General features: G+C 35.3%; 3 protein-coding genes across 3 annotated transcripts; all 3 read right to left on the reverse strand.

Moving 5' to 3' along the window:
- Positions 1-191: 191 nt before the first annotated feature.
- Positions 192-8021, reverse strand: LOC106368708 (protein CELLULOSE SYNTHASE INTERACTIVE 1). The gene is made up of 8 exons (XM_022692404.2): positions 7815-8021; positions 7430-7543; positions 7214-7275; positions 4053-7119; positions 1341-3885; positions 810-1264; positions 611-727; positions 192-527 (listed from the first exon to the last, which is right to left on the reverse strand). The coding sequence occupies exons 2-8, from the start codon at positions 7493-7495 to the stop codon at positions 390-392; spliced, it is 6450 nt and encodes a 2149-aa protein (XP_022548125.2). The 5' UTR covers positions 7496-7543; positions 7815-8021; the 3' UTR covers positions 192-389.
- Positions 8022-12127: 4106 nt separating this feature from the next.
- LOC125578544 lies at positions 12128-12725 on the reverse strand. Its single transcript, XM_048741528.1, has one exon. The coding sequence runs from the start codon at positions 12631-12633 to the stop codon at positions 12406-12408; it is 228 nt and encodes a 75-aa protein (XP_048597485.1). The 5' UTR covers positions 12634-12725; the 3' UTR covers positions 12128-12405.
- A 5961-nt stretch (positions 12726-18686) lies between these two features.
- Positions 18687-21028, reverse strand: BNAA09G42830D. The gene is made up of 7 exons (XM_013808732.3): positions 20769-21028; positions 20465-20550; positions 20241-20387; positions 20031-20139; positions 19673-19796; positions 19161-19434; positions 18687-19090 (listed from the first exon to the last, which is right to left on the reverse strand). Exons 1-7 carry the CDS (start codon positions 20890-20892, stop codon positions 18983-18985), a joined length of 972 nt encoding a protein of 323 aa, XP_013664186.2. The 5' UTR covers positions 20893-21028; the 3' UTR covers positions 18687-18982.
- Positions 21029-22649: the final 1621 nt, after the last annotated feature.

Raw genomic sequence — 22649 nt, forward strand, 5'->3', positions numbered from 1 at the left:
CCACTTCAATGATTTTTTTTTTTTGAAAAATTGCTAGAAATTAAGTGTAGTTTTGGTTTGTTAAATTTATGAATACAAATATGTAATTATATAAAAAACTATATATACTCAACAGAGTGGCACACACCAGAAGATGAATAAATGAAGCTAAGCTATCACAAATGAGGACAAACAAACTGTTACAAAATGAATTGAATCACTAACAAACAATTATAAACATCAAAGAAACAGTAATATATCACCAAACCATTACATTACAATACAAAACTATATACATGTAGCATTACAATAATCAAAACGATAATAGAAAAAATTGCCCAAAAAACAAGTTTTGATTGAAGAACTCTCGCCTCAACAAAAAAAATAATAACATAAATGAAGTGGTGTTTTTACTTGTTGGACCACTGAAATTCGATTTCAAGGTTTCTGGGGCCACTTTTGCTTTCTGGTAACAAACTGTATTCACCTGCAACTGCTCCCAGCATTACCACCCGGTCGATTTGGATCGTTACTTTCCCGAATGAACTCTGCAGAAGAGACACACTAGTTCAGATATAGACAACAAAATTGAATCAGTTGAATATGAGTGAAGTTCGATGGACATATATACCTTTCCCATTTTGCTCTTGTTCTTGCATGAAATGTGGAGTTTTTGACCTTTGGGAGGGCTCTCAAATGACCATGAGAAACTCTCATCCCACTCTGGATTTGGACCGGTCGATATCACCTTAATAAACAGAACGATACAGTTATTTAGTTTCTACTAGTCACAGTAAGCTGAAGAAAAGGGTGATGGAGTCATTTCTTACCTTGGTTTGTCTAGGAGGTGTGTTACCAAGTGTTATCTTGCAGAACACGCTAGGGTTACCAACGGATTGCTTCATGTTATTACCGCGTTTGATTGTGACCACTAGAGTTCCTGGCAAGCATTGCAAGAGGAATTCAGCTTTCTCCTGGAACCGCGGTGGACCTGATTGAATTAGGTACTGAAGTAGAGGGATAGCGTCTGCAGCAGCCACTGACTGGGCCCTGGAAACTTCAGCAGGACATGCTGACCAAGCTTGTCTGAGAAGAAACAACGCATCCAAGGCAGCTTCTTGAGTTGCCTCTGACCCTGTCTTAAGGGATGTAACTAGATGCGGTATACTAAGTGTTGCAGGCTCGGTGGCTCTTAGCCGAGGGAAGTTGTTAAACAAAGAGTTTAAAGCTTTTAGATACTCGTCATTCACCGTTCCAGTGGCCCACAAGTCCTTCTCAATAGCAGCTACAAAGCAAAACAGAGATACTGTATAAGGAACGAGCAGACGAAATGATACAGAAGGAACGGAGATTTTTCTCACCAGTAATTGCTCTGACGGTCTCGCTAGATGCGTATTCTTGCACGGTGTGATTAGAGAAGAGTAGTTTTACGAACATTGCAGCCTGAACAGATGTATCCGGGTCACTGGAGCTGATCAGATCTAAGACGACCTGCACACCACCTGCTTCGGCAACCGCTCTTTTGTTGGAACGGCTATACATAACAAGGTTTTGCAGAGCACATATAGCCACTACTTTCATTTCTTCCGTAGGTTGCTCTTCAAGGACATTGACTAAAGCACGGCAAGCAGAAGCTGCGTCTGTGCTTCTAGCGAGTGCTTCGTTTTGGAAAAGATCACCTAGAGCCAGAGTTGCCAATAATCGCGCCTGCTGAGCTTGAGTCTGTGGATCCAAGAGGTACTGGGACAAGGGTAATATCGCAGTCTTGGTGGCTTTTGAATCTCTAATCTTCACGTTGTTGAGAAGTACCTCGAGCAGTCTCGCAGCTGTGTCCTCACACTGATGGGACCTTAGAAGATCAAGAAGAGCTTCTATGGCTCCGCTTTCAGCCATGGATTCAGCACTTGTTCCATCGTCACTTTCCAACACTAGGAGAGTGTTGAGTGCACCAACCACGGTGTTTTCAGATGCAGAGCGTAGCAGTCTTACGAGAACAGCAACAGGAACTTCCAGGTAAAACTCGGAGCTAAATTGCAAGATGACTACCAATATTGATGCTGCGGACTCCCATAAAACATTGGAAAGCGATGGATCGGCTTGCAGTATCACCTTGGACAGCTCACTCACACCACCTTCTTTAGCTATTTCATTTGGCCATGTTAGAGCAATGCTGACCAGAGCTTTCACAGCTCTCTGCTGCAATAGGTGTATACCAGATCCAAGAACATGGATTAAGGGACCAATCGCAAGTTGTGTTAATGGATCCTTCTGCAGATGCTCCTCCAAGAGCAAATGAGACAGAAGCTCAGCTGCCAATTGCTGTACTGCTGGGGATGTAGAATCCAGCAGTGGGATGAGCGGCTCAATCACTTGGTGCGGATTGAGTGTATAATCAGCTCGGCATTGTGGATGTTCTAAGATATTGACTAGAACTTGCAGCGCACTGTGCTGCCCGTCAGGTCCAAACTCCAGCCTCGTCAGCAAATTGAAAAGAGGCTCAACCACTTTCGCAGCAGATTGGCCCTTGGCAATAGTAGCGTTATTTGTAAGGATGCGAAGTAGTTCTGAAAATGCAGCACAAAGAAAATCCGGAGCTTCATGGAGAATATCAAGTACGCAATCGATAACTCCAGCTTTCACCATTTCTAGTTTACATGCAGGCCTGTCCTTACCTAGCTTTACTAGAGCCCTTGATATAGCCTCATGGAGTACATAGTTTCTACCATAGAGAAGGCCAACAAGAGGAACCACCGCACCATGAGCTGCAACTAGTTCAGCCAGTTGTTCATCATCGACAAGCTTGTCCAGCGCTCGCACAACCGAATGTTGTGCAGGGCTGAATTCACTCACAAGGAGAGAGACGAGAGGCTCAACACAGCGTGCTGCAGCAACCGTAGACCTAATCCTTGTGTTTGCAAACAGAACATAACACAATTCTGCCGCATCCCCCTTCAGTTCCATCGAACAGTTTGAAGAAAGGATCCTGCAGAGAACATCCACCGCATTCATCTCCACATCTGCGACTGCCAGTGCTCGAGATGGATTATCACTCAGCAGCCTAACAAGTGCAGCAATAGCAGCATGTTGCTCTCTCTCTGAACCAGTACTGAGAATTTCTACCAATGGCTGAACAGCTTGTCTAGAGGACTCTGCATTTCTTATATGGTCAGCAGTAAAGAGACTATCCAATGCCTTGGCGGCACTGTACCTTGCTCCTCTTCCACCTAGTCGCAGAACTGCTACAAGTTGGCTGACAGCGCCAAATGCTGACTCGTGCCTTCGAATTTCAGCACTGCTAAATAAGATGCCTAAAAGAACCGTTGCAGCTTCCTCTTGTTCATCCTGTGGTCCAAGAGAAAGATATTTGGAGAGGCCCTCAAGAGCACCTGACTCTACCATGACAATCATGTTTTGTGTACAGTCTCCAGCCAGCAGAGTTAGAAGATTAAGTGCAAGTAGAGGAGCACCGGGGCGGTCTGGAATTGGCTTAAGAAGTTCAACAAGTAAGGGAATCGCCTTTCGTGAAGTAGCCCCAACTCTAATATCTTCAACTCGAAAAAGCCTCTCAAGGGCGACTTGGTCTGGGTAACGCACTAGCATGAACTCCTGTGACAACTGCAGAAGTTCTTTTATGTCATCATCAGAACAACCAAGCAACGATATGAACCCAGCCGCAGCACCAGAGTTTGCAACAGATAAAAGAGTTCCCCTACTACCATTACAGACAAGACTAGCTAGCGCTTGTGCTGCAAAATATCTGTCGGCATATTCCTCTGACTTCACAAGATTTGAGAGCACTGGAACAGCTTTCATTGTTGCATTTGCGCGAGTGATTTCTCTGTCCTGGAAAAGTATGGCTAGCAGTAAAGCACATACCCAAATGTTGGTGTCTTCTCCATCATCAGCCTGCAATGTATTAAAGTATTAGCAGTAAAAACAATATAGACGACAACCTAGCGTCCAAAATGAGTCAGAATGTAAAATGCTAGCACAGATTCATAATATGGCTTTTTATAATTTGCTTCGAATAAACTGTGATCTCGAAGAATGCAATCTATAAGAGATTTGAATACCTGGAGAAAACGGTTGCCTATTCTATCAGTAATCAACTCGATGCCTTCTGACTCCAATATAACTGCTCTGCTCTTTTCATCATGACAAGAAAGAACCGAGAGCAACCAGATGGCTAAGTTGTCACCAGAAAGAAGTGTTACCCCCGTGGAACCCTCCCTACTTTCTGTGGCCTCTTCTTCTTCTTCATCTTCCTCCTTTTCTTTTGGATGAATGCATATGAAGATATTATCTCTCTCATCCTTATCCTGATCTTGCACAGAAGGTGAATCTAGAATCCGCACAAGTGCTTGAACGAATTTGGCACACAATTGTGTCTCGTTCAGATTCTCAATCATCCTCTGGTCGTCAACTTTGGCAGCACATATAATAATAGCAGCTCCACCAATTTTTATTTTAGGGTCCCTGGAATTTATCACCCTTTTAGCTATAGATGACACGCAATCTCTGGCATTGTTGACCATGTTTCCCAAAACTATTGGTTGATCTCGGCAAAGTCTTGACAACACTTCAATAGCTTTATCCTGTAAAGAGGGATTGGCGACACTCACTATAGATGAGACTATTGGGGCCATACTGCTAGGGGATTCAGCCAAAACAACCCACGCTGGCTTTACATTTCCAATAACTCTTGCCCTTGAGAATATAGCTAGCGCATCTAGGGCCTCAGAAATTGCATCAGATCTTCCGTCGGCAGATTCTAGAAGAGACACTAAAGCGAGCACTGTTCCAGCACGGTTCACAGAATCTGTCAACGCGGAATTAATTTGGTGACGACTAAGCAGGCGAGCAATTGCAGCAGCTGCAAGAGTCTTCCCAGACACTGTTCCCTCACGTAAGATTCTAGTCGCCGACAAAATAATATCTTCGACAATGACCTTCTCTGACACTTCACTGTCCAATATAAGATTAGCCAACGCGCACATTCCTTGCTCAGCGACTTCTAGAACGGATGAGTTTGAAAGAGAAATCAGAGTAGGCAATGCTTCTCTGGCGGCAATGGCCACATCTCGATTCTCCTTAATTGAGAGTAAAATTGCAGCCATACATCGGGAAGACTCAACAAGGATCTTCTCAGAATCCCCATGTAAAAGTTTTATGGCCGACAAGAGAGTTTTGAGGGCTAGAGCGCTTTCACGCAAATCCTTTCTGCTGTGGAATATAGCTGCAAGAGCTGAGGCTGAATTTGCTTGAGTTTCTTCTTTAGCAGAGCTCATCAACTTGATCATCGTCTCAATAGCATCATTTGAAGCACTTCCTTCACGTAACATGTCACTGAATGGGACCACAGAAAGCATGCTTTTTAATGCATCCAAAACATACATTTTAGACTCAGGTAGCTCGCTGGTCAGCAAAGCAGTAAGCTGACTGATTGTTGCAGTATCTGATTTATGAATCAAATGATTTAACGTCTTGGCAGCAATTTCCTTACCATTGGCACTGCCATTCTTTAGTAGCCACAGCAGAGCAGGGACAGCATCAGCACTTTCAACACAAGCACGTATATCTTCGCTGTGATTGCACAAGTTCCTAAGGATAGTTGCAGAATCTTCCCTGGCTTTGGCAGACCCTGTCTCTAAAATCTGAACAAGTGGAGGTATACCTCCGGCGGCAGTGATGGCCCACTTGCTTTCATCATTTTCGTTAGACAAAAGGCATAGAAGTGCAACAGCGCATTCTTGCTGCTGTTCGGATGAAAGACCCAGAAGAGATATCAACAATTGTATCCCTTCACGTCCCTGTAGTGCTTGCCACAGGCTACCTTCATGGTTACACATCATCAGAAGAGCCTTTACAAGCTCATCTTGAACCTCATTAGCTGCCATTGTTACTAGACCAACAAGTAAATGTTTTGCATCCGAGTTGGAAAGTTTAACAGAGAGTATTGAATTCCCGTACAAACTTGCAAGTGCTTCAATGGTGCGTTCTTGAACAAGAAATGGTAGACGAGGCTTGAACTGTTTCAGAAGAGTCTGCTCAACGACCAATGGATCTGATGCCCTGGTCGTTTCTGCTTTGCCATCATATATCATCAAAGCTGAAGCTAAAGCCCCAAGAGTGTCGGCAGTCTGAGCAGGCGAGGAGCATGATTCAAGACTCTGGCCAAGGCTTGATATGACATATGACAAACCACCGGAAATATTGGCAAGGGCACACATGGCATTTTCTTGTAATGCTTGGGCATATTCACCTTGCATGAATTCTTTTGACGGAGCTATTGTTGCATTTATTAAAACAGGAATACCATTAGAATTAGCGATTTCTCGCTTTGCTTCTTTAGATTGAGCAGAAAGCGACTTGAGAGCAGCAGCAGCCTCTGCCCTAACTGAGGCCTCATTGCCTGATCCTAACAACTTGAGAAGCTGTTTTGTAATGTCCGTAGTCAACACACTGGAGCAAACAGATGCATCCTCCATCATCATGCAAGCAAGAAGGAAGCACACATTAGAGACTGTACTCGACTGCCCGCTGGTAAGCAGCTTCACAAGTACATCCACTCCCCCAGCTCGAATCGTCTCAGGCCAAAATCCTTCTGTGGTGCTAGAGAGGTTCTTAAGTGCACCAGTTAACAAACCATCAACCTCTCCCTTCTTATTCCCACTGCGCAACTGGTCCCACAGAACCGGTACAACTCCCTCAGTAGAAAATATTTTCGATCCAACATGGTCTTTCACCCCACCTTCAGAAACAGCATAGATTGTCTTTGCTGCAGCGATCTGCCCTTCAACTGAACTCGACTTGAGAAGACCAAGCAACGGAGGAATGCATCCCCCAAGTAACACCTTAACTCTAAGTTCGTTCTCCTGGCAGAGCGAACCCAAGACAGTTGCAGCCTGTATCTTCACTCCAAGCGATCCTGATCGGAGAAGAGAGACAAGTACCGGCACAGCTTGGGAGTGTGATCCGACAGCGCTGAATGCATTTTCACGCATTTCTATAAGGTCAAGTAGCTGCTTCAGGCAGTACTCTCTTTCTTGTGCAGATGATGAACCTTGGCGCAACTGCTCAATGCATTGCGCAACACTTGCTAACGTCCCGTCTGGATCTTCCATGCTGGTTGTACGCTCCCTGCAGGTGATAAAGAAATAGGTGTAAATCTCTACATAAATGATATATTATTTGATTGGCCTCTACGTAGTGACAAAATAGAGATTTGCGTTACCTCAAACTCATCTTTGTGGTGGAATGTGGAGTTTGGGGCTCTGAATCAGGAATCTTCATATCCTGTAATCATGAACAGGCAACAGTGAATAAGTTAAAAAAAAAAAGAGTATAAACTATAATATAGTTTGCTCCTGTGAAAGACTTACACTCTAATCAGATATAACAAACTTGCATTTATATTATTTTTAGTTTAGGATTGGATAAACTTAATTACCGTGTCGTTTGGGGCAAGGCCATTCCCATTGGAAGAAGCGAATCTCCATCCAAGTGCACTTGCCATTCTTCTACTCAGATCTATCCAGAAGATACCGTTAGAGCATCAACTCCCCTGGAAGAAGAGATCAGATCAGAAGCTAAAAATGCAATTACTAATAGATTACTCTTTTATCGATCCGATTCGTTTTACTTTCCAGATTTGATGAGCTAATCTAAATCAGGAAAGTTTATCGATTCGAGTGTAGGACTCAGATCGCGATGGAATCTAATTCAAAAAACTCGGATCCCGCACTGAGATCAACGATTCTGGTCTACAGTCTACGCAGATGAGATCCGATGCTGTAGCATGAAGATAGATCCATAGATGGAGGAACTGAACTAACCTCGGAGAGAAAATGGCGAGAAGGAGGAGGAGGGGAGAGCAGAATCAGTTGTGCATTCGATTGTTTCGTAGAAGAGAAGCGAAGAAGACGAAGAAGCTTAGAGAGAGAGAGAGGGAGAGGATTCTCTTTCTTGTGAAAATTTGACTTATTAAGTATAAAACGGAAGAGAGAGAGAGAGAGAGGTGTGTGTGGGCTGGTGAGAGTGTGTTATCGGATTGGAGCCGGCCTGGCCTATCCACCGACAGAGACTGGATTTACTAAACGGCTCCAGCTCACTCGTATCGGCTTAGCTAAACGAGTCGATATTTTGTTTTCTTTTTGACCAATTACGAGAAATTGACTTCATTTAATACTAACTACGATTTTAATCGGCCATTTATTTCACTGATGATGATACAAGTGAAAACACGTAACTGATACAAATGTAATACTACTCCTACCTTTTTTTTTCTGTAACTTAGATATACTCATAAAAATAGTACATGCAAAAATCACAAAAAATAAATAAATTTCTAAACAATATTAATTAAATTATCCTAAACTTTAACCTTAAACTCTAACTTTTAGTTATTACTCCCTCCATTCCAAAAATATCTATGTTTAAGAAAATGTTGTTTCAAAACTATAATTTTTTACATTTTCAATATATTAATTAATGGTAAATTGTAAATTTCAAAACATAATTGTGTTTATTGAAAGTCTATTTGCTAAAACTTATAGAAATAGTTAGTTACAGAAAATAATGTATTGATAATCAAAATTTCATATTTTTTTAATATGTATACAAATTCTAAAATATCAATCTTTTGAAACAAAGAGAGTATATCATAAACTTAACTATAATGTATAAGTTTTTGTTCACATTATTGTTAACATACTATTAAAAAATCAGTTTTCTATTTTTGTTTATTTATTTATAATATAATTAATTATGTAGTTACAAATAGAAATATACAAATTTAATTAAACATCTTACGTTTTTGTTTATTTATTGTTTTAAATTTTATCTTTTAAGTTTTATTGTCTTTATTTGCTTTTCTGCCAAACTATCCGGCTTCTTCTCTTCCTATGTTGAAAAAAATGATTAGATTTGTAGTAGTTGTTATATGACCTATATATATTGATTAGTTACCAAACTCGATTGATTGGTCCATTAAGATGGTGATAGTAAAGGTATGTACCACCAAACCGATTATGAAAATTTACTAAAAACAATTGTCAACATCACAATCAATTAGAATTAGCTTCCCGTGGATAAAGATGTAATATTATTTTTTTATATGTGGCTTCCTTCACATGTAAATTATTTCCTTGACATGATCTTTCTACGCTGTCCGAAAACTGACAGCAGTTCTTTTGTCCCAAAGTGGTAAAATATATAACGTGGGAGAACAAAGAAGCACATGGCCTCATGCCTAGCTAATGGGAATAAATTAAACATTCAAAGTTCTCTCTTCGAATTCGACGCATGTTTTGTTTCTATCGACAACTATGCTCATGAAAGCATACGATATGCAAATAATGATAACCATGTGATGCACATGTGCTCTTTCGTCATGCATCGCCAATTATTCTTCATGCCATATATATTATTCACAATAATCATGAAGATTATGATCCCAAAAGCATATAAACTGGCCAAAATCATCTTCTTTTGTCCTAATAAATGACTCGCTGCCCTCCCTTTCTTGTAGATCTCACAGGCAGGCTCGAAATATTAGGAGAAAATGTAGTTGTTAATATCAGTGTGACTCTCGTGTTTTAATGGTGCTTTGAAGAAGTTACGGTGAACAATGTTTGTTATCTTTTGGATTGTTTGTCATGCATCTTTTAAAAACCGTAAGAATTTTATCTTTAGAGTCAGCTTTGAGAAGTTTGTATATCCCAAATCTAAACTTGTTGAAGTTTTAATCATTCAAATTGCTTAGTTAACCAAGCGATATAATAAATATTATATATTCCCATCATTCAAACACTATTGGTTCCTCAAGCTTTAGCTAAAACGTGTTGCTCAGAAAAAGAAAAAAAAAGCTTGGCTAAAAAGCGAGTATATTGCGTAATGCTCGCGTTATCCACTTTACTTCTGATCCGAGTAAGTAATGCCCACTACTCTAGAATCTCTGTGCTTATAGAATATGCAATGGTGAGTAGCTCAGCTGAGAGTTTGTAAATGTGAGATGCATAAATTCATTCGGGCACTAGATGAAATTCTAAAGGTAACTCATTCTTTTCCACCATCTCAAACACCGTCCCAAGACATAACTAGCCTTAGGCGACTCATGTTCACTTATAAGATCTAGAACACAACAAATGTTAGTTTAGTTAATCTACGAAACTTGATAAGGTTTTCAATTTTAGTTAATCAATGAGACCATTATGCTAGAGACATAGAGTGGTCTCATTGGTTAGGTCTCCAACCAATGCAATACAAGATCGTCGACAATCAATTTGTAATCTAAGCTTGCTCCTGGATTCGTTCAATAAAGACTCTAACTGGCATAATTTCAATTTTATACTTTTCTTCACGTCGGAAGTTGATGAAATTCATGAAAAAGGCGAATAAAAATTATAAAGGAAAATATAGTGTATGAAGGCCAAAACAGAAATATCTTTTTTTTTGTGGCTCATATAGGAGGATCTATCTCTGTACCAAAGGATCTTTTTTTACCTTTTTTTGTGGCTCCTAGTTACCATTTTGCTATGTTTTACCTACACATTTAGCAATCTTTTGATTCAGGTTTCTTGTATCACCTACACATTTCTTTGAAATGGAATTCACATTCCTAACAACAACAAAAAAGGCCAAACATATCTATCATTCGGGAGGAAAATATGATAAAGATCCACCTTAAAACAAACCAAACGTCTGATGAACTTTTAAGTATTAAATATCATTATAACAACATCATCTTTAATTACAACAAAAATATAATATAAGCTCTATGCTCTATTTAACTCCAAATCCCTAAATGCGACCATTTTCCATCCATAGATAGCTTTAACTAATGCGTACGACGTAGTAAATGCAAAATCTCAACATTATTAGGAACGGAAAGTAAGCGACCAAACCACTCAAGCTTCCCCATAACCTCTACTACTCCACTTCTATCCAATGCGACCATTGCACACCAAATTATCTCCCTTTATTTTTTTCTTGCACAAGTACGCTTGAACATAAAGCAGTAACAGCTTTCCATTGTATTCAGCCATTTTGACATTGTAGAAATAGATCTCTTCGAGCTTCCATTTCAAACCTTTAACTATCATTCCTTCTTGTTATAGCCATACCACATTAACCCAACACAAGGGTGATAAAAGTAGAGAATCTTGTCTATCACATACACGCGTGTCCTACAGTTTATATCTTTTGGTGTAAAATCTTTTCACATTTACCATCTCTTGGGTCATACTCATACCCTATGACTTGTTCCTTCTTCCTCACGTAAACCTTTCTGTCTAGCGACGGGTTTGTCACCGACATTCATGTATATGGCATTATCAGACGGGGACCTGGCACGACTTCCCAAGTCCTTGTCCTTGTGTCAAACACTTCCGCTTGGATCTGTTTGCTTCTTGCCCTCCAAATACGTAAAATTTCTGGTCAACTAGTCCTACTCCTGTGGTACTTCTGGCCACTAGCATACTTGGACCCTGATGCAACTTTCCATAACGAGTATCGAGGTCCACATCTTACTGGAACGGTGATTGTGATATTTGAATAATATTTTCCACTCTGGCCACTAGCATCTTCGTAAATTTTCAAAAGATGTTATATACTTGAAAAAATATTTTCTTATATACTATCCACTAAAAAAATTCTTAAAAAGGGTCACATTTTCTAAATATAATAAAAAAAACTAAAACATTTTTTTCCCTAAATATACATATAAATCAAATTCATAAAAATGTCACACACATTTTAGACGAACTTTATAAATATTCATACAAGTTACATCAAAGAATTCTGGTTACATATTTATCAAAGCATTCCTTTAAAAAACCGGCTTAGACCAAATGAATTAGGTCAATCGATAGAACCAAAATAAATAACTACTCGAATGTTTTTAACTCTCTAAGTGCATCAGAATCGTTTGAATTTATACATGCGATTCGATAATGGACCATTTACCAACACCAAGGTTTAGTCGATACCTAAATATTCTAGGTCTTCTGATGAAATCATTTTCGAAAATATTTGTGACAAATTGATATAGATTAAGATCACAATGGTTTTCTTACAAGTGTTTTTATTAACAAGAATTGTTAACCACAAAACTTTGCCAACGAAATCTGATTGATTGAACATCAACGAAAAAAAAAAGAAATTGTCGACAGATAACTATTCTACAAGTTGGTTGAACATACATATACGAAAAAAAATACAATTTACCAACATCAACATTCAACAGATAATTTTTAATGCAACTTACCAACATCAACACCCAACAAAGCAAACCTGCACAAAATACGTAACTTAAAAACCTAGACACAAAGGCGACCACTTATATCACACTTCACACCACACACACAAAGACATAAAAGAAAAGATGATGAGACACAAGTCTTGCTAAACAGAAGACAAATCTCACAATTACTGGTGTCTTTCTACTTCTTCCTCGTAAGTCGTCGATTGAGAAGACTTGACCGGAAATATTCTATTACCACTCTTTCCAGTGGCAGCGGAAGAAACTCTGTCTCCCTCTCCACCGTCTATGCTGCCGCCATCTTTCTCCTTCTGGAGTCTCTTCTTCATCATCTTGTCCTTCTGCTTCTTCTGCATAACTTGTAGTTGTGCGTAGTTTGCTCCAATAGACGACATTTTATTATGTTAATTATACTAAAACCAAAGAAGAACTAAGTGTGTTGAAAATAATAAGTAAATTAAGATGAACTTGGTTATGAACTAATGATGAAGAGTAATGTCGTTATTTATAGAGAAACGACTCATGCTTTATGACCGTTTTGTTATCATTCCATTGTCATCATAATGCTTCTCCATGCTCAATTACCTTTTTTCCTTTCTTTGTTTTCCTTTCTTTAATTGATTATTTATCTGAAATAGAGAATAGTTGAAAGTAAACTATTCCAAATTTGTTACAAAAAAAACTATTCCAATTATATTTGTAATAGAAAGTTTATCAGTATTTAGTGCCATTATTAATACAACTGTATAGGTATATTTCTTACAAAATTTAATTAGTAAATTAAAATTCAAAGCCAAATAAATTTTTATGTGTAAATTGAAGCCTTATGCCCGATCAAAGGATCCTTATTTAGATAAAAGTTCTCAACGTAAAAAAATGTATATAAAAACATAGTCCTATCATTTTAAGATATTTCTTTAATTTCTTCGAGTGCAAGTCTAGTATTTGGTGTTTTCATGATAGTAATGATTTAAAACACACCTCGCACCACGTGTTAAACCTACATTAGGCACATGAATTATCAACATTTATATTTTTTAAATGAAGGAGTTGAGGAAAAAAAAAGAGAAATTAAATATCAAAAATGGCTTTCATATACGTTGGCAGAACAAAAAACAAAAGAGTATCGTTATTAAGCCACAAGTTGGTTTGCCCTTAAAACAAAATTATATATATAGTCGTCTATGATAATGTTTTAAGCACTTAAACCTCAGTTACAAAAGTAATCAAGAACATGGTAGCACTAATCAAACTTATTTAAGCCACAAGTTGGTTTACGCTTTCATCAACAATTCAAAAAAAATGGTTTACGCTTTTCAAAAGAAAACAAGATAGTAGTACATGTTTAGGTGTTTATGATAATGTATTTATTAGTGAGTGAGAAAAACAATGCATCGAGCTTAACAATTACTTAGTTGGCTTGACTAACAGAGTTATCTAACTACAGTATAATGAAACGAGTGGGTGACAAAAACATAATATTAATAAGATCAAACTAGAAGGAGGCGTTATCTAAAATGGTGGCCTTCGCTTTAAGGTCGGCTCTTAAGACATTATGCAATTGCAACCATGTGATAAAATATAAATAATGTTGAGCCTTCCATTAGTATTAGTTATTAACTTATTATGCTAATTAAACTAGTCATCATTCGTTTAAAAAATCACCGACCATATATATATATATTGGATTCCTATGAGCCAAATGTATCATATATAATTTGGTTTGAAATCACAGTACTAGTTGTGTTGTAATTTTTTTTGGAGCAACTATACTGGTTGTGTTGTATATCGAAACAACTACTTGTGATTTTTCCTTTGGAATCACATTACTAGTCTTTTTAACCTATACCAATCTACAAATTTATATTACACCATTGCAAGAAGAGTATAGATATTTAATAAGAATTTTTATTATTTTCTTAAACAAAATTCGGTTAAGACAAATGTTCTACTGCATGAACTTTTAGAGGAGCTTAAAACTCTGGTATCAAGATAGTCAAGAACTTAGTGGTCGATGCATGAAATGTTGAACTTTCTATCCGGTATATATGGCAAGTCGAAGAATACGAATGCAGTATGAAGATAAATCTGGCTTCATCAAGGCGTGTAGACAAAAACTCACTGTGAAACTTATGTTGCGTTGTTGTTTTTGTTTTTGTTTTTGTTTTTCTTAAAGCTTATGTTGCGTTGTTGTTTTTTCTTTTTTTGAAAAAGCTTATGTTGCGTTGTTGATGAAACAAACTGCAAGTTATAGATTAGGAAGACTTGGAATCGACCAAGAATGAGATTAAAGTGTTCCAAATCCATGTAAATCACTATAACGATATATGTTCATATATTGATAGATCTTATCTGCTTGTTCGATTAATATATCATATATATAGTGGCAAACCCTTTAACAAAAAAAATCCTATATATAGTGGTTTTTTTTGAGAAGCTATATAGTGGCTTGAACAATAACAAATGAGAACGATCGGCATTGGGTACAAGTAAGAGAAGCTTGAGCTTGCTACAATAATGGACCAATTATTTTACAAAATAAAATTGTTTGAATGAATGTTAAATTTATTCAGATAAAAAAAACATATTTACAATGAATGCGTCTCTGTTTGAAAAAAAGTGATTCCTAAACTACTCTCATCGGTTTGCAAACCAAACCCTTAAGGTTTGATCAAATTCACCTTTCCCGTAATCCTTACAAAATCTTCATTAGTAAATATAGTTACAAACCTAATTTCTAAAAAAGGTAGAAAAATAAAGATTTTCTCAAACATTCTGTTTTTCATGATCCATACATGTTTTTGCTTTGAAGTCTTTCAATTCTCATGAACAGCCCTTATTACATATACTAAAAAACGTATAACATGTTTCAGCATGCTAGGGTTAACTGATTTAAATTTATAGCTTTATATGTAATACTAATGACTTTTGTTACTAAACTATAATACTATATCAGGAAATAAAGTATGCTTGTTGACAAAAAAGAAGAAGAAAAACTATCTCACTGTCAAATCCGATTGAAGTATCCCATATAGAGTATTACTGTATATTTTATACAATATTATCCACATTCGTCTTCATCTTAACCCATTGGTGTAGTCGAACCACTAGGAATGTGTACTTGCTTTAATTATTTAATTAATATGTGACCATATATATTAACAATGCATTTCTTATATACAATGATAGCAGAAATGACACAAACAAAATGTTTAAACTTTAAGCTATTAGTATAAACTGCATTTCATAAATGTTACTATAAAAATATAAAAGGGGAATGAGAAGTCAGATAAGGACTTATTGGCCACTAATCTCCCACCATATCATAATATTGTATATTTTGACTTTTTCTTTAATAATATTATAACCTAAGCATATATTTTAATAAGTACATAAAAAATTAAATATATAAGATGAAAGAGAGGTTAGAGTTGATACTTTATCATTCACGAACATATGAAAAATGACATAAGTTAAACTATTCATTTCATAAAAAGCTTTTTAATTTGAATTTAGCTATTTTAAAAATCACTAAATCATAAATAGTCAAATTTATTCGATATATATATATATATATATTATTAAGTAACACAAGATTTTAAAGGAAAAATAATAACTTAATTAAACATTTTAAAATACTCATTTCCTAAGAACTGTTTTGGTATTATAAACTATATTATATATATATATATCAAACTAAGTGTTTCTAAACATAGCTATCTGAACCGTTTTTTTTTTAGTAAAAATGTTAAGATATCATGATCAAAATTTTCAGATTTGAAACATAAATACAGAGAGAACAAGAAGCAGATGATTTTTTTTTGACATCAAATGATTTTTTTTTAAACAAAATTGATATGTTAATATATATATGCATTCCATGCATGTTATGTGTAATCTTTCTAAATATATTTTTATCTATACACGTATATACCATGGCTATATGATGATGCGAATGATGATTTAATTAAGTTTGTGTTAGTGCTAAATAGTGCTGTATACTAAAATGTCGATGGATTGACTTTAATTATATTACTGGTGTTTGTGTGGTTTCAACTTTCAAATTTAATTATGCTGATTAGTAGTATACGTATGTTTTATTACTCTCTTTATGTTGAGTTTGTTAATAATTAAAGGCGACCACTCTGAATTTGTACTTAGCAAAAGAAAAGCACTCTGAATTTATTAACTTGCTGCCTTTCATTTTATTTTTGTCAGTCTCTTATATCAGAAATAGTTAGTCTCATCATATTGCAAATTACTAAAACCAATTATCTACATCATAATCAATATGATGGAGAAGTCCACATATAATGATCCCACAATTCTATAACAGACAGTTATATATACATACCATACTTAACTATAAAAAACTTTTCATAGTATTCGAGACTCTTTATGGTTCTACATCAATACTCTGTAATTTTTTATAATCGTTTGGAGACTCGAACTTCAAATATGTGATTTATCTAATTGAGGTAGTTTCATATCCTTATGATTGTTTAATAATATTCTTTCTGTTTTATTAAGAATTGTCACTTTAACATTTTCACATATATTAAAAATGTTAGAAATGTATTTATGTTCTTATTAATTATATATATTTAATCAACAGTTTTAGATAAATAAGATTAGTGCATTTGATCAAAAAAATATTAATGTAATTGACAATTAATATTTATATGAAAGTAAACTGAATTCTAAAATTACACTTTTTGTAGCAAGAAAAAGTGTCAAAATATTTTTGTGAAATAGAAGGAGTAATTTGTTTTAATTAATCTGTGATTAAGTTTTAAACGTTTGTTCCTCGAACAGTAGCATACGAACAAAGAGTCTGGATCCAATAAAAAGAGAGCAGGGGACAACTTGTCCCTAGTTCACTGTAAAGGCCACACAAAATGAAACAACCAGACACATACTGTCTTAGTCTCTTAATTATTGTATTAAGAAAACCGCTTAGAATATTGAAATCAAAGAAGTGGGAAAAGTGGGAAAGACAACAACCTTTAATAATTGTAGAAATACATCAACCAAGCAATTTAACGAAATATTATACGAAGAAGAATGATACTACATGAGAGTTGAATAATATATTGTTAGGTTCTAAAACAAAATTTTTTTGTAACCATTTCAACATATGTCGATTTTGTACGTTTTCGTTTTCGATTAATAATCAAACTATATATTATGAACGCATGAAGTATAAAAAATATAACAAGAAAATATGCAAAAAACATTACTGCAGGTTTGGTATAATCTTTTCTTTAATTCCAACAAAAAATAAAAATTTATTAGAATATTCTGTTTTTTTTTTAATTTTAGACCAAGTTTGGACGGTTTATGGATTTAGTTCAGATCAGATTTTATCTAATACAGTATCTAAAATCATCCAAAAATCTACACAGAAATATCATAATTAACCAAAAGTTCGGATATAAGAATTTAACAACTATCTAAATTCTTTATTTTTTGAAAATATCTATATTATTTAAAATTTGACAAACGTAGATCAAGGAGTTCAATATATTTAAGTTTTTGGATACTGATACTCAAAATACCTAAGTTTAAAGTGCATTCATATATTTCTTTAGTTACAGATCAATCACATTCCGCGGTTTGTAATGTGGTTCAGGTAAGAATTTTGATTATTTTTTCCACATTTTTACAACTTTCTTTTGTCTGATTTGCCTGACATTTCAAAAAGAAAAAAAAATCATTCCAATTTTATTGAATAACATTGACATACATTTTAGGCATTGAATGTAAACGGTTTGACTGCAGAATCCAATAAAAACTCATAAAACAATTTTATTTCATCAATGATAACTATTTAAGAAACAACATCCAATACAACTATATCTCTAAGAAAATTTAACTAATCTATATAAATTTGTTACAAAACTAACTGGTTGAACAAAATGTTTTACAAAATTGAATAAAAAGTAATGGATCGAATAATTAAATACATGAATGATTTATGTATTTTCATATCCAGTATACCCTATCCAAACTGAAATCAAACCAAAAACCAAATGTGTATTCAATTATCTCATACAAATTGTCTCTAAAATTATCTTAAACCAAATTGAATATATATAAATTATTAGTTCAAATAAATTCAAATATACTTAATAATAATAAAGATATTACGACATTAACAGTGAACAAATATTAAAATATTAATTATGTATCAATTACTGTGTTTTCTGTCAATCAAACATTTAAATACATTTTTTACTAATCAAACACAATAATGTCATACCATTTATATTATTAAATTGCATTTATTCCAAAATGCTTATACCACTGTTATTTTGGCTACTCAATAAACACAACATAAATATTACTCTTTATACCAAAGAACAGAAATATAAAATACTACTCTACATTTTTAAGAAAAGAAAGTTGCTGAGTGAAATATATTTAAAATTTTGCTGGAATAGAGGAATTTTTAAAACCATTTGATCAAAAGTGATCCAAAGAAAACAACACTTGTTGGATATTTACCTATAGAACAAACCGTTAGGAATAAACATTCAACATGAAAGCACAATTTGTCAATGGGAGGAGGTCTCTGACTCTAAAGTTGGGATAAGTTCTTTACAAATAAGAAGCATCTCTAAGATTCTAACATTCATAATCTTCAAACTCTTTGTCTTATCTCTCACCTCTTGATCAGATGAATTCCCCTGTAAGCAGTTGAAAAATCTTTCCATAGCATTCAATCACAAGCCAATATGATTTTCAAAGAAGGCCAAGCGTCTTCAGCTGCTGGATATGCTCAGACGGTAAAGCGGGTGGAGACCACTCAGATCCCATCATTTCCCCATCTACATCCTCAACCACATACTCCTACAAATGCCAACATCGAAAGTAATAAAAACATAGAATGATACAAACCATGCTAAAAAAAAAATCTTACCTTCGTTAGCATTCTTTTAGCGAGAATGTGGTAATGGCGCTGCCAAATACGTTGTCCAACCATAGTTGCAACCAGTACGCTGTAGAATATACCTATAACCGTAAACAAACCGAGAACTACTAATGCCGTTATGAAGAGCAATGGCAATCCGGCTTCCCCTGCACCTCCAAGGCAACCACTACATTCACTAACTGCACTTGCACAACCTTCAGTACATGCGGTGCAATCTGCCCACATACAAATAGTTCCCGGTAGATGGCAGTCTGTGCATATCCTGCATATTAAACGTTTCAATAAATGGGTAGAGTCCGAAAGAAGAGAAAGATGACACACAATATAGACAAGAACCACATAATACTCTACATATTCAGGTAAGTTATCTCTTACGCGATTCTATTATGTGACTAATGGAGGAACAGTTCTAAAAAGAAAATATATATAATTTCATTTATTTAACAAGAAAAGACTGAAAAAATAAGACACAGATAGAAGTATGGTTGAAGGTTATATACCCAGGCTGACAGCAACAGAGACACAGTTCACGGCAAGGCTGAGCTAAGTCATTGCGAACTCTGCGGTCGTAGCAAGTTATGAAGCATCCAGATAGACCCAGGAGAGCAAAGAATAGTAAAGCTCCTGAGCAAAACAAACAAACATCCTCATGAAAACAAATGATACACATGTGTAATTCAAGAATGACAAAATTCTCTAGTAATGAGTTTTCATGAGCTAAGTGAACTATATAATTATAATCTTTGACAGCTCATGTCTAACTTTGCAAACCCCTTAACTTGAGCTAACTGTTAAGTGACAAAAAAATAAAACTTATTGTAACTACTATATGATCTAGGAATAGTTTGGGATTCATACCACACATGTAATAAAACGTGACTTGGCTGTCAAAACCCCAAATATGACGAAGCCATGATTGCTGGTAGCTATCTATGAAATAGACCATGTATGCCAACGCAGCAATCACCTGTGAGAATATGAAAGTCATTTAGAAAAGCATATAATACAAAATGAAAGAAAAAGTAATGAAACTGAAGAAAGCAAAGATGAGAAGAGGAAATGAATTACAAGCTGAACAGCAAGAAAGATGGATAAGATGTCACGAGTAACAAAGAAGCGAAACTTCAAGGTCCTCCATTTCCTATCACCAGCACCATGAACTCTCAGATAATACGGAGCCTTGCACGTCGTGCAGTGTGCAAACGCAAAGCCTTCCTACAAAATCAAAATGAGAGATACTGACTAAACAACACCTCTCTTCCAAGAGTGAACCCAAGTTGAAAAAAAAGTACCTTTATAGCTCTCCAGTGATCCAAGCAATCACGATGAACATACTTTGAAGTTCCTTTGCATTTACAAGGTGCAATGAAATCCCTACCTGGCATACAAACAAAATTAATCACCATGGAGCAATGAATGAGCTTGTATCAACAAGTAAACTTACACAACACAACCTCTCTCACTTAAAGCACTAGTCTTTGAATCAGTAAAGAATAATCTTAAATCAGAACCATTGACGATCAAGCATTCAACAACGATCAGTGGCGAAAAAGCAACGCAACCCATCAAAGGAGAATGCGAATCTAGGGGCATTACCGTCAGATTCAAGGCAGATTCGGCACTGAATCTGTTCGCCGTGACCCGCTTCGAGATCGATCTCGGAAGGATCCACCATCGGCGACGGCGGAACCAACGGCGACAATTCCAGTTCGTCCGCCATCAGAGATAGAGATAGTGAGAGAGAGTTGAATGGAGATTCGATCCGATTTCGTTTTGGAGTTTGTATGTTTTGTTGTTGGTTAGGTGATGTGTTGCCGTTAAACCAGTAATTGTGATGTGACCCTGCACCGCTTCTTCGCCGGCCGAAGCTACTTTAATGACTTTTTTGCCCTTCTAGATCATGCAAATTTCACATTAATTAACTGTTAGATTGTGGTAATTAAGGGTCCGAATGGTGACCGCGGATTTAGTAAAATAAGCGGGGCGGAATTTAGGTGCGGGACGGTTCAACTGCGGTTCGTGCGTTTTGCGGGACAAGTGCGGTTTTGATAAAATTAGCGGTGCGGAATTGTGTTGATTGGTGAAAATCTATAGTGCGGAATTAAACAGTTAAGAAAAATTTAAATAATGTAAAATATCAATATATTTAATATAATTAAAATGAAAATTGTTTATTTAGTGTTATGGATATTAAATTTTCTTTATTATTTAGAAAAATTTAAATACCAAAATTCATCTCAAACAAATTTTTGATATATATATATATATATATATTAAAAAATTATTTTCATGTATGTTTATAATCTCTATTCTAAAATTTAGTAGGGTTTGGTATTTTATCCGAACCAGAACCAACCCAAAAATACAAGTTCGGATCAGGGTCTGGAGCTAGACTAAACTACCTATTGGATATAATTTTTTTGGATCCGTGAATCTCGGTTCAAGTTTGAGTAGACCCAAGACTCATACTCCCTCTGTTTCGTATTAAGTATCGTTGTAGAGAAATTTTTTCGTTACAAAATAAGTGTCATTTTTGATTTTCAATGCAAAATTTATTAATTTTATGTAGTAATTTATTTTTTTATTGGTTGAAATATGGTTAGGTGTATAGGTAATTGTGTTTTTATATAAAAAATATACAAAATTAATTGTTTTTTTAATCTGTATGCACAAGGTCAAAATGACACTTAATATAAAATAAAGGGAGTAGTATATATTAAGTATATTTGAGTGTATGGTGTATTTCTGGTATTACATGTATTTTTTTTCAGATTCAGGTTTTTAGAGTATAGTTTTGGGTTTAGGGTAAGATTTTAGAATTTTAGAAATATAATTACGTACTATTATTTTTAACGGTTTGGATAACCAATTATTTTTGTAACATATATATATATATATTAAAATAGCTAAACAGTTGTGTAAATGAAAAATGTATATATTTTTAATATATTTTTATATATATTAAAATAGTTACACAAATGTATATATATTATAAACCGCAGAAAAAATAAAAAATCTTCAAAAGACATTTTTCATGAAAACATGAAATATTATTTTAAAGTTTTGGTTGACCAATTATTTTTGTAACAAATATATATTAAAATACTTCAATTAGTACGTAAGGTTTTCATGTAACAGGTAAATATTATTAATTGAATGATGATAGTACGTAAGTGCTACAGTTAAAAACGCACTTCAACCACACCAAAATCGAAGATGCTATAAAACAAGTGCGTTATTTAACGTGCTAGAACAAACAAAAACATTTTTTTGCTGAGTGCGGTATTTAAACAAAACCGCCTTTTTAGTTTTGTAATTGCTGATTGGTGACATTTTGAAAATCGCACTTGTACTGTATCAATTACGTCCCGTCCCGCAAACCCCATTCATAACCTAAGATTCTAGCCACTAGGATTATTTTTAGTTACCTTTTAGATAATTCTTTTGTAAGAATAATTGTCTGGGCCAGGCTTTGAA

This window comes from Brassica napus, chromosome A9 (genome assembly GCF_020379485.1).
Source record: "Brassica napus cultivar Da-Ae chromosome A9, Da-Ae, whole genome shotgun sequence".
NCBI classification, from domain to species: Eukaryota; Viridiplantae; Streptophyta; class Magnoliopsida; order Brassicales; family Brassicaceae; genus Brassica; species Brassica napus.